Source organism: Zonotrichia albicollis, chromosome 1, assembly GCF_047830755.1.
Source record: "Zonotrichia albicollis isolate bZonAlb1 chromosome 1, bZonAlb1.hap1, whole genome shotgun sequence".
NCBI lineage: Eukaryota > Metazoa > Chordata > Aves > Passeriformes > Passerellidae > Zonotrichia > Zonotrichia albicollis.
In genome coordinates this window covers 55324348-55337657 of record NC_133819.1, presented here as the reverse complement: position 1 = coordinate 55337657, position 13310 = coordinate 55324348, and the positions used below count along the sequence as shown (strand labels likewise).

General features: G+C 37.6%; 1 protein-coding gene across 2 annotated transcripts in view; it reads right to left on the bottom strand.

Annotated features, from left to right (window-relative positions):
• ITGA9 (integrin subunit alpha 9) overlaps window positions 1-13310 on the bottom strand; it is a 215588-nt gene that overhangs the window by 84643 nt on the left and 117635 nt on the right. For both annotated transcript variants that reach the window (XM_005487011.4, XM_074541806.1), the window contains exon 18: window positions 4977-5127. In XM_005487011.4, the coding sequence (XP_005487068.1) occupies window positions 4977-5127 (151 nt within the window). The remainder of the gene's footprint in view (window positions 1-4976; window positions 5128-13310) is intronic.

Below are 13310 nucleotides of genomic sequence, written 5' to 3'. Positions count from 1 at the left end.
CTGTTGGAGTGGTTTACAGGAGCTAGTTGAACACACTACATGCAAAACCAGCAGGATTAAATCAGAACACTTACTTATTAAAATAAAGATTTCTGCTAGCAAGCTTTAAAAGGTTTCTGTTAACAAGTTAGATGTGAATTGAGATAGATCATGTTAACTCATTTCCCAGAAGATCCCAATGCAAAACTGATTTTTGCTTTTATATATTCTTCACATGTACTTGTAGCTCTGTAGCCTATTATTGTATAACTAAATAGATTCATAACTAGTATTTTAACTGCTTTGTTAGATGGAAAGACAAAACACATTGCTAGGTCCCAATCCTATTTTTGCTTCTCCTGAGAACCTAGGTTGAGCACCACTTTCGCATAAACAACTAATGAGGAAGGGGAGCTTTAAAAGAGCATGGAACCAGAAGGGGGAATTACTTCTCCACTTGTGTCTCTAACTGGGAATTTTTGTCAATTATGCTAATTTGCTAAACTTATAAAACTGTACTCACTTTATGGCATGCGTGTATCTTCAGCACACTTGGGTATCTTGTGCACTTGAGGGGATCCTTTAAAAAGTTAGGTGCATTTTATCACCTAACCATGATTTCAGGGCTCAGAAAAAGGCATCAATCCAAAGGGGCAGCAACTGCTAGAAAAACAGAGATAATGAATACCCAGGACCTAAATTTTCTTCCAACAGCCCAGAAGGGAGCATGTATCTTTGTTTTATGTGTCCTGTCTTCTCCATGCCAGACTTAAGACTCTGGGACTAAGTTTGATCAGTGTGGGAATCTGGAGCAAAAGAATTCCAATTTGGAAAAAGTTAAACTCTGCCTTCATCTGCAGCCCTCCTGGGCAATCCTAGCAAGAGATGCCAGCAAGAGCTCTGGGAGTGGGGAAGAAGAGTGAGTTCTTATCCAAACTGCATGACCTCCTTGGTAACATAGCGAGTATCGCACTATTCATCAGAAGTAAAACCCCAGAGCCCATAAGCAGCATGACTATGGTTATCAGCAATATTCATACTCCACAACAGCGTTTCAGGTACATGCTTACAAAGGAATAGTGGGCAACTACTGCATCCAAAGAAGCCATAACCTCACTCTTAACCCTGCCCTGGTCTGGCCCTGCTACCTTCACTCACCTATTGCTTGGCAAAAGCTGTTGTGAGAAGCAGCAGGTGTGTTACACACAGCTGGTTTTGGATACTGGAAGGATGTCTGAAATGTAGGAACAATCTACATCAGGGAATGACGTTCAGCAATGGAATCTCCTGACCTACTCTTTCCAAAACCAATGCTGGGTTAGCTGAGAGATTCCTATCAGCCCTTGCAGAAAAGGGAGACATTAATGCTATACACTCTTTTGCTGTTACTATAGTAAATGTGCTCGGTTTATACTATTGCTATAAAATCTCATGCCATAGCTGAGCTCATTTAATAGAGACATGGCTCTGCCTTACACATTTACTGTCACTGCCAGCAAACTTACCTATTTCTGCAACTGTACTAACTTACCTATTTCTGCAACTAACTGGAAATATCCCTCTGCACTGAGCAGCAGCTAATAATGGTTAGCAAAGTGCCTGTTGCTGACATACATCTTCAGCAAAACAACACAAGCCAGGAGGTAATTCCAACAGAAGTAAAATGGCGCAGAAATTAGTTGCAACAGCTTTGTATTCTTTTTCCAGACTCAGCACACTGCAACACTGCATTCTTTGATAGGAAAGTTGTATCAGCTCTGTTAGGTGGACTTTTTGGACTCTGAAATAGAATGCTTTCCTAAAGCTGAATTAAATTAAAGGAAGAATAAATTCTCAGATGAAAAAAGTACTTTATAATCTACTCTACACAGAAGCGGGGACTAAGATTTCTTTGCCAACACAGTAAAGAAAAAGTCTAAGCACGCAGGTGAAGTGTCTTTCCTGCTTTCCATTTTTTTTAAAGAACACATATTTCAAAAGTAACACTTTTCTCAGTGGACACATTTTGAAATTTACTGCAGTGCTGTACTCTATGCACCTGTAAAAAAAAACCCTATCTCATAGAGTGAGGTCTTGAAAAGTTGCACAGGAATTGTACCCATAGGAGCACAGAGGAATGAGAAGTCAGCCCATGCCACATACTGTGCCTCTTCTGAGAAGAACTATCTGCCAGGAGTAATGTAAAAAAAAGGCTGGGTTTTATCCATGAAATGGAGAGGACTGGCTGCAGCATAATAGGAAAAAATCAGATAGTGGAGTCTCCTAAGTATCAATCAGCAAATGCTTTTTCAACTTTCAGAGATACAGCAAAGCCTAGAATATCAGGTTGGAAGGGACCTCAAAGACCATCTGGTCCAACCTTTCTAGGGAAAAGCACAGTCTAAACAAGATGGCCCAGCACCCTGTCCAGATGAATCTTAAAAGCATCCAGCACTGGGGAATCCACCACTTCCCCAGTGAAATTATTCCAGTGGACAACTGATCTTTAGGTGGTATCTCTATTTACAAAGTCTCATGAAATCTCAGTCTTCAGGAAGGGAAGAAGGGCTAGCATACTCAGACTCTTCAGGGAACAGTAACATCATCATCCCTGAACTAGGCCACTCCATTGTTTTTCAAACACAAGATGTGGCATTTCTTCTCAAGAACGCTGTTGAAAAATAGCAGCATTAAACTTTTGCACTGTCAGGTCTCATTGTAACCAATCCACAGAACAAAACCAAACTGCACTGGATTCACTACAAATGTCCCCAGTGGAGCCATAGAAAAAAACACACAGGGAACTTACAACATCTTGAACAGATTCCATTGACAGGTTAAAAAAGCCTACTACACGATCATCATTCTCAGAGTCACCTTGCAGAGAAACAATCAAGCAACCACATGGAAGATCTCATTCCATTTCACTTCAGCACTATTTATTAAAAGGCAGATGATACTCAATGCTTCCTACCACACAAAGCTCTTTTGATTCCAAAATTGCTCCACTAAGGAAAAACTTTAGGTGCTGTCTTTTTTTATTCTGGCTTAATGTTCTGGATTTTTGTTTGGACAATATTCAACAAGGAACAAAATCTGCTTAGATGTCAAAGGATGGGAGTAGGTTGTGAGACATGGAAACTGATATTTTACTCAAAAAACCCCACAAAGAGCTTAGGGAAAATATAAGACTATAATTGAGGCTATGAGGTCATTATCCAGTTTCTCACCTGAAAAAATTATGAGGCCAATGATATAGTATTTTGACCGAAAGCAAAAGCTGAGTGAGACAAAGGAAAATAGCCTAACATAATCCTTTAACTTGGTTTTCCAAAATTGTTACTGAAATAATGAAATAAATATTTTTAAAAAAACTCAAACCCTATGAAATTAATCATAAGAACACTGGACATTGGAACAGCAGGAATAATAGCAGACTATACTTTGATGCTGTTTGCAAGACCTGAGGAAGATGTATGCAGTAAATTTTTTAAATAATACCAGCTTCTCTTAGAAGAAAATACACAGAGTAGCGAGATAATACTAGAGTGTTAGCAGCTTCCAGAAACTGCTCCTTCTGTGCAGCACTCAGCACAGATGTTTTCAAGTCTTCTATAAATCTAAGCTGAAGGTAAAATATCACTGGAAACAACATGGCTTCTTTCCTCACAGTGTTGGCCAAGGAAAATGATGAAGGTAATTGCTGTTCCAGTTACTTGGTATGTGCAAAATATGCAAAAAAGACAACAATATTTTAAAAGAACAGGCATCAAGCTCTGTTTCTTTTCTAGTGGAAAGGAATGGAAACCCTCTCACTGACGTCAATGAGAACTGGGCCAGACCCTGAAAGTCTTCCCATAAAGCTTTCACCATGGAGAAGTTGTACAGCGGCATAGGCATTTCTAATTTATCTAATTTATTTAGCCTTTTCCCTCCTAATAAATTGCACACTTGCAGCACATAATGGCTGAAAATAAAGTTTATAATAAATGACAACTCACTGATGTTTGCAACTGTTCAGTCAAAACTGAACACTACGAGAATTAACATGCATTAAAAATTATGGTTTTTTATTATGTAGTGAGGAAATTTAAGAGGTTTATAATAATTTAAACTTATCATAAAACATGACAAACAATGGCAAAATTTTGTTGGTTCAGTGGACCAAGTTAATCTTGAACTTGCAAAAGTTATATTACTGTTAATAAAATTGCTCTTACGGCTTGCAAAGCAAACCTCTAGAGGAGAGACAAACAATGGTGAAAAGCAGGAACAAACAGAGAATGTCACAATCATACAGCTCCCATTTTGCACAATTATTGTCACATCACTCACACCCAAAAAGCTTTCACAGCCATCAGTTTGCAAAAAGCTTGATTCATTACAACACCTTTATTTCTAAATGAACTCCTGCTAATGAACTCATGTAAGTATTTCTATCTAAATGAAAAGAGACTAAAACTCAAAATATTCACCTGACTCCATGTGGATGAAATTAAAAGCACTCTTGACCTCTTGGATCTAGTGATGTGCCCTGGCCACAACCCAAAGTTACACCAGGATACGAGCAAAGAACAAGCCTTGTATCTTGATTTCAACAAGCAGAAAGTCTAGAAGCCCAGATCAAGAGATAACCAGGACTGCTGGGTGTAGTGTGGCACCCAAATAAAAGTATTTACACTTTGTATTTCAGCACCATTTGGTACCTTATCAGTTTCCAACCAGTCTCCTTCTACCTCTTAATATCTCAAACAGTTTTCCTTTTTCATTAGTGCACCACAAATAACAGGCATGTGTCTTCCACAGAAATACAGAAGGTGTAATCTATACACTCCCAATCCATAAAGAAAAAAAATCTCATTAAAGAGCCTGAAAGGAATTAAAGTGTAGCATAACCAAAACCAACTTCCAAATGTCTCAGTAGTGTGGACTAGGCCATCCTCTAGTCCATCCTTAATTTGTAATTAAATTGGCTTAAAGTTAAGAGACTTGCTTGCAGTGAGATTAGCCTTTCTTACCTTTTGCCACATTTTGATGAAGAAGAGCTCTCCAGAAAAATTGAAGAAAACATTGGTGTCATAGGCATCATCACCAGTGTTGGAGATGAAAATGTTAAGTGAGATGTTCCTCACTGCTCCCAGGGCCAGGTAGGAAGTTCTGTCATCAACACTGTAGGCAGAAATAGTTACATTGGTATAACTCTGGTAAACTTTCACCCTCTAATGTTGCTTTCTTCTGCTACAGAAATGTCACAACTCCACTGTTTAAAAGCTCAGCAGTCAGAAGCTCAGGAATGTGCTGCACTGCATAGTGCAGAGGGCCATACTAGGAATAAACAGCTCCTGACTCAGGGTTCTGACACTGTATTTTGGGACTGTAGGAAAACTCTATGATTCTCACATAAAACTATTTCAGGTGCTCTACTTTGTATGATAATAAATTAGTTGAAAACTGTAAAGTAATTGTGCAGGGAAAATGCAACAAGATATTATGCCCACATTCAAATACACAAGCTATTACAGTTTGTCTCTCAATAATTCAGACTTATTCCAGCCTTCTTAGAGTTATGCTATGGATAGAAAAAAAATTGAAACCAGGCCCAAATAAAACCCAGAAACTGATGTAAATTAAAAACAAAAAAAAAGTGTGGAAATTGTAACAAATTACCAGTGAATGTGACTAATCTTTCTTTAGATGTTTATGCTGGACCTAACATGGTGGAGTCATCTTCTGTAAGTGGAACATCAAGGGTAACAGCTATATATCATGAATCAACACACTGTTGCAATATGGCATCACAGATTATGTACAAACATAGACATGCACACATAGAGGTAAATATAGATATTCATGCACACACATTTATTATTTGGTATTTAATCCTCCTAGGCTGTTCAGAAAATGAGCTAACAAGTAGGAATAAAGGCTAAAAATAAATCACAAGAATATACAGTATCAATGCACAGATCTGCAGGTCTTAGAAGTAACAGTAAAAGATAACATGAAATATACCAGGTGTTCATTTAAAAATTAGCAAAACCAGACAAATGCTAAATTTGGTGTTTGTCATCACTGGACTCTAGAACCATTCATACATCCTGAAGAAAAAGAGGAAGTGCCACAGAGAAAACACAGAGTAGCTAGTCAGAAATGGACAAAGAACTCCAGAGAACAAGGCAGGGAGATGCTCACAATTATTTCCTCTAGAGTACAGCTAGCCCAAAAGTAAGAAGGAACCACTTTTCATTCACTCAATTTCTATAAAGCTGTTCCAGGGACATACACGTTGGCACACACCACACTTCTTCTTATCAGCAGTCCTCTGAAGATGGCTGGTGTGCAGGCCAAGAGCTTTGTTTTAAAGGCAGTCTGACCCTCCATTGCTAACACTCCTCTGACAGCCTTCTTCATGTTACTGCAGCCAGGGCATTTGCATAAAAGTGGAGTTTCTGGAAATGCATTGCTTATAAACTGTTCAGCATCTTCTGCCCATCAAAGCTGTACCAGACGTCCAAAGGCAGAGCTTGCTGGACTCCATTTGCCTGTGTTTATCAAGAAGTTCCAAAATGTGGGTTTCTGATGATACATACCAAATCTAGTGAATAGGAAGTTTGGAAGAATATTATCTAGAGTCCAGTTTTAAGCTGATGGCTATGGATTGTGAGTGTAACTTCACCATGTAATGTAAGCAATATTTGTAGCATATTTGTTTCCTTTATTTATTTCATTTATGATCATCTTCATTTATTAAGTCCAAAATTATGGCTTACAGTTCAATGACAGCTTATTATGAGGAAGATAGAAGTATCCAGGAAATGTGTCTGCTTTCTCACACTTAAAAGCAACTGCAAACACTGACCAATCCTATTGATAAATGAATGTTTTGCTTTCAAAATATTTTTTTATTCTCATAATCAATTATCAGTGCAAATAAAGATTTGCAAAAGTGTATGTAGTACAGGATTGACTGCAAAACTAATTTGCGTTGTTGCTCTTTATGTACCAAATTAATGGCTCGTGTATATGGGAATACTTGAAAGCATTTAACCTTTTGGCACCAATTTCAACACATACTGTTGACAAACAAACAAATTATGAAGATGCTCAGCAATCTGCTGGGATTTTCTAATAATCAAAACCGCATGCTTGTAAGCAAAAAAAAAAAAAAAATCCCAAGCATTTAATACTGTGAATTATTTCTCGCGAACTTTATAATCTCACTTCTTGCAATCACTTCAAAACCTAATCAGCATCCTTTATACTCATTAGTAGAATCTGGAAGTATTGTTCCAGTAAGCAAAGGAACATTACAAGCTCTTTATCTTATGTACAGTTGATATTAAATGCAATGTATGCTACAGAATGTTCTCTGAATTGGTAGTAGCAGACCTTTGAGATTTAACATAAAGTGAAGACAATTGAGAATACTCTCCTTCCTAATGAATAATTAAAAATTCTCATAATAAAATCATACTGACCCCACAAAAAATAATTCAAAAATTAATACCAGTGGGTTTTGTCACTCCTTTCTAAAGCTACCACTTTGTTGTTCCAACTCTATCATATAAAAATTATCTCAACAGAGACATTTATCTCAACAAAGAAAAAAAACACATTTAAAACCACTTTATAGATGCTCCTATACAAAAATTCACACACTAATAAACTCAAAAAAATCTCACTGATTTTAGGCTGGCAGGTGAGTTCAGTTCGCCCTCTGAAAGCCTGTAAGTCCCATAAGATGACGCTGTAAGTCCTATTTTTAAAAGATCAGCTTTCTGAGTCATTGAATTTGTACATCTGGAATGCATCAGGTCCACTTGCAGTGAACTCCCATTTACAGGGGAGCTTCCAAGCCCTGCTGGCTGCTGAGAATGACGCCACAAGTGCAGAAGCCTGCTGGGGTGCTGGAACAGCTCTATTGCCAGCCTGGGGCCATCCTCCTCCAGCACCTGCCACACACTAAGCACCCTAGCTGCCAAGTCAAAATATGTCAACTAAAGAATTTGTTGTCACTCTTCAGAAACTGGAAAACACACTAGTTACCCCATCATCTCAACAAGGTTTGTCAAACAACTTAGGAAACCCAATCAAGCAATAACTTTTTGTTTATATTTTCATATATGAGAACTACAAAATTGCCAACATTCTCAACATGATCCTTGTAACCTTGCTCACATAAAGGAAAAAAGGCTAAAATAAACAAACAAACAACCCCAAACAAAACCAAACAAAACAAAAAAAAAACCCACAAAAAACAGAACAAAAATCAAAACAAAACCAACCAAACAAAAAAAGGAAAAAAGAAAAGTACAGAAAGAAAATATCAAGAAATAAACAGTTAATTGGACAGAATACCACCACCTTGTTACATTAGGTAATACACCCAAAAAATTAACTGAGAAAAAGTTCTGGGCAGACTGTAGATGTATGTATTTATTACATGTAAGCAAACATATTTGTATACACATACATATAGACGCCTGAAGATGTCAAGTTATAAATGTCTGCATGGAAAGAAAAAAAGTTTTAAATTCAGAAGTACTAAGTACTTCCAGCTTTCATTCACATGACCCAAACTTGCAAGTAACAAGCAATTTTAAAAATCAGGCTCCAAATTTCTGCCATAACTTTAAATTCAGTGACAATGGTAGTACACATCAAATGTAAATAGATATTTAATTTATGTCTTAAGTGATTAAGAAAAGGAAAGCAAATTCCAGGATAAAACAAATACCGGTTTTGCATGCTTTAATGCTCTAATTGTCAATGTAATTATCAATGTCCACACCATATCATTGCATTATGGTCAGTGAGGGAAGAAAGACCATCTGAGAAAGACAAACTGAAAAGATCTGCAATCTTCATTTCTTCACCCCTCAAGATGTTGCTTTTTATTAACATGGGTCATTGGATGCATAATCTGCATTCCAAATGGTGTGCAGGGACATTTCCTCTATTTCATATTTCATTTCTCTATTTCAACAGGGTGATTTTTTTAAAAAGTGAGAAGGCATTCAGCACTTACTCTCAGTCTGTGCAGATCATACATAGGGCAAAGAATGTGGCAGGGTCACACTTGCCCTATTATTTGGGTCACTGACTTTCCCTTTTGTTTTGGGAACCTTTCTTTCCTTATAGCAAATTAGCACCTACATAGATAAATCACCATTACTGCTCAATAGACAGTGGAAGTTACAGCTATAGTCAATTAGACTGCAAATGGTAAAAATGTTTCAAACAACTGAAGTCCAATTTGTCCCCTAATTCCATCAGATGAAAATAAAGAACTCCATCTTTTGCTTTTAAATCAATAAAAGGTGTAAATCAACAGTGTTGTTGTGACACATCCAAACAGATTTTTACCTTCACCAACCAGCACTGCAGTTGGTTTTTATAGTTACTAGGATAATTAAACATTAATTTTGTCTCCACAGACTCTTTTTACATCAATCCTGAATACTTTTCTTCTGTTTTTTTTTTTTTTTTAATTGCAGGCTTCAGGGTTAGCTGAACTTTGGGAGGAGTTTTTGCAAATACTTAAACATCAAGAGCCATTGAAAAGCTGAAATCCTCAGTCGAACTAGGAATTCATTTGATATCTCAGTGCAAAACTGAGAGGTAGCAGTCCAATACACAAATATAAACCAAGTAACACATTTTTATCTATGATTTCTGGATTCTTTACATTCAGGTTCTGTAATAATTTGACAAGTCAATATGAAACTTCTGTAGCACATTTTTCAAATCAGGTACCTAACATCTGATAATGTGCCTACTGAACCAGACGGAGTCCTTCTGCTGATTTTAATAGGTCCATGAGCATATTCATCCCTGGATCTATACACAGCACTTGCAAACAGTCAGTTTTGCAGTTGCATAGATAGTTTTCCTTTGTGAAATCACTGCAGTTTCGGAGACAGAAAAATGACACACCGGGTTTATGCAGAAAGACACAACATTTATTGGAGGGCATCCTCTTTTATAGGGGCTTTGAATTTCCTACTCTTACATCTATGATTGATTAAGGGTCTTACCTCTGCCCAGCTCACTGGCCAATTATATGGGTGCATTCATGGTTCAAAGGGATTGCTGAGGTCCTCTATTCGAACTTGAATCTGGCCTATCAGTAACACACCCGGGGACTTGTTTGCTTCCATTATGGAATGATTGAGTTGGTGTCTGTTATGCCAAATTATCTCTGCAGCTATAGACCAGCTATGGCTCTGACATGAAATTACTCACTCTTCAATAATACAAATAATATGCTTATAAACTTCAATAGAGTTGCAAGCTCAAAGTCTGGAAGTCATGCACACTCTTCTTTGTCTTTTCAGACAGGCTTGGGTTAAATACTTCAATATTGCATCCTAAAACATCACATTAAATCATTTACCTGCTTATCATATACAGAGCCATGCATAAGACAAAAGAGGTCACAGAAATAAAAGAAGTGTTCTCATAAAAAATGTTAATCCTCCAGTAAGTCAGAGAAGGAATATATATGGAAAAAAAGCAAAACCAATCTTCTGAGGAACTGACCAGATAATACTGGAAAATACTTTTTCTTCATAAATAATTATTTCATTAAAATGGAAACATTTTACTTGAGGAAGTTTTTGACAGACTGGAATTTTGTCCGTTCTCTGGCTAATTTCAGAGGAACAAATGGAAGGAAAAACAGCCCAATCCACAAACTTGACCTTTCAGTTGGAAAAGGACATTTCTCAAAAATCCCATTTTATAAGAGAACTTTTGAAAGTGTTCACTTCAACTCAATTAAACTCATAACTTGGAAAAAAATTGAAAATTTCTGCAAAATGCACCTGTCACTCCTTTGGCTTCCTATGACTTTTGCTTCCAATTACACACTTCCAAAAAAAACCCCAATTTTAAGCAGTATATACAGAACACACCTGAGCCAGTTTGTAGGAGAGGAACATAAATTTAAGCCTAATGAATGGTGGCCTTTGAAGGTGCTCTAAAGCAACATGAAACCAAGCTGCCACTTCCTAATAGCCAAGCATCAGTCAGAAGCACTCGGATGGATAAGCAGTTTTGTTCTAATCCTGGATGAAAGGTAACCTCATGTCAAATAAATGTATGAAAGACAGACTTCCTCTTGGAACCTTCTTAGGAATAGCAATATATATTGCAGTATTTTCTATCCATGGGGGCTCATAGTCCTATGCTTACAATCTGATTTACTTATACACACAACTTGTGCTGGAACACAGCAGCTACACAACATTCACAACATCATCTTTCTTTCTTCTTGTACTGTTTGTTATTGGTAAAGCTGCTCTATTCATTGCAACACACAGGTTGTCAGTGTATATACACAGCCACACAGGATTTTCTCCTTAGCTGTATCTCACATGGAAGCAACCACCCATTCTGCTCTGGTCTTTTTAGCTAGCTTTCTCTTACGGCTGGAGGAAAGTCCATTTTTTCAAACAAACACCCTCACTGTTCCTCAGATGCCTTAGCACTTTTCACCTGATCCCTCTTACATCCTAAAAAGGCTTGACAACTGGCCTTTGCAGAGCCAGTCAGATGGACAGGCATCAGATCAGGAGCTGAAACTGCATCGGTATGTCAGACAACACCTCCCCCAGCAATTTCAGGTTCTTCTCAAAAGACCAGAGAGCTTTTCTCCCACATAAAGTACCAAATTAATGGATACAAGATTTTAAAGGCTAGGGAGATATAAACCTGTGGGAAACACCTACTTCAGAGTTCGCCTCAGCACATCTTGAGGAAACAGACACAGCTCACCATCTAAATAAGCATCTACAAGAGCGTCAATAAAAATGTGCTAGTTGCTGCAGGAACTTGATAGAAAAGGCATTTATTGTGCCGAGAGAACAGAATGAGGCATTAAAGTCAAATGATAGGTAACAAATATGTTTTTAAGGCTAAAAAATATTTGACAATAACAATTAACATAAAATTTTGTTTTTCTGTAGTGAATTGTTAAAGAGGAAACCTGGACCAAGTTATGGTCAAAAAACCCAAAATTTACTGCAAAATATTCTATTCCTATTTCTCTTATGGTTTCAGTTGCATCATTAAAGTTACCCATACACTATAAATACATAAATTCTTTAGACTAAAACACTTTTAAGTATTTTCCTTTAGAAATACTTCTTTTAGAAATCCATGCAGTTATATCCACAGGGTATAACTGCATGGATAAGACCAGATTTTGCCATCTCCTATGGCAGCTGCAAGACTCAACACCAGACAATTGTTGAAGGGGAAGCAATGAATCATGTTTCTGTGCCATGCTGCCAAAATTTCATATATTTATTTTTTAAGAAAAATTGATTTGAGAATAGTCATGACTGGAAAGATGAAATGCCTCTCTTCTGCTTCTTCAGTTTCTCCTAACACTGCCTTCATCAAGTCCCCAGCACACTCCATGGATACTTTTTCCTTATTCTTAATTGCCATCTGTAGTTTCAGGCTAGCAACACTCATACTCCTATGAGAAAACCCAGGCCAACCACTAGAAAGAACATTTGTAGCAATACCAGCACACACCACTGTAGCAGTTCCTACAGACTAGCTCATAACATCCACCATAGAGAGTTCAATCCTCACAGTTTGCTTTGCCAGATCCAGTCTTCCCCTCTTGTGAAGCTGCTTGTTCTTCAGAGTCCCACCAGCACGTTTCCTGCCACTATGCTGGAGCATGCCCATAACCCTCTCTACTCAGGTGTTTCCACGTTGAAGAAAGGCTGATTTTGTTGAAGCAGTTTTGCTTATGTTACAGAGAGGATTTACCCCAAGAAAAGTCAGAACACTAAAGAAAAGACGATTGGGATTTCTAAAGGTCAGAAAATCCATTCTGATCCTTCTCAACACACAACTCAACGCAGCAACAAATGAGGGGATGTTATCCAAACTAGTCCTAAAACCCAGGATGGCAGAGCACACCATCTCAGCACATCTTATTCCTGAGCTGCATGAACTGCCTATAAAAGAAGGTTTTTCCAAATCTCTGGTCTGAACCGGCCAAGCCACAGTTCATGACCTTTACCCTGCTTGCCATCTGTCACAAGCAACAAGATTACTGGCTCCTTTTTTCAGCAATCCCTTCAGGAAGCTAGGATGGGTTTGCATGCAAACTGATGCAAATGCAGGTGCACATGCCTTAAAGAGATTTATCTGTTAACTGAAAACAAACCTTTTTTCTTTCCAGAATAAATGCATCTTAACTCTTCTTCAATCCAATACAGCATGTAACCCTGGTCTTCAAATCAAGTCACCAAGGACTCCTTTCACTGTAACAGAAACATTCAAAAGAAGAATACATCCCATCTCTAGCTTCCTGCATCTTTGCAAAA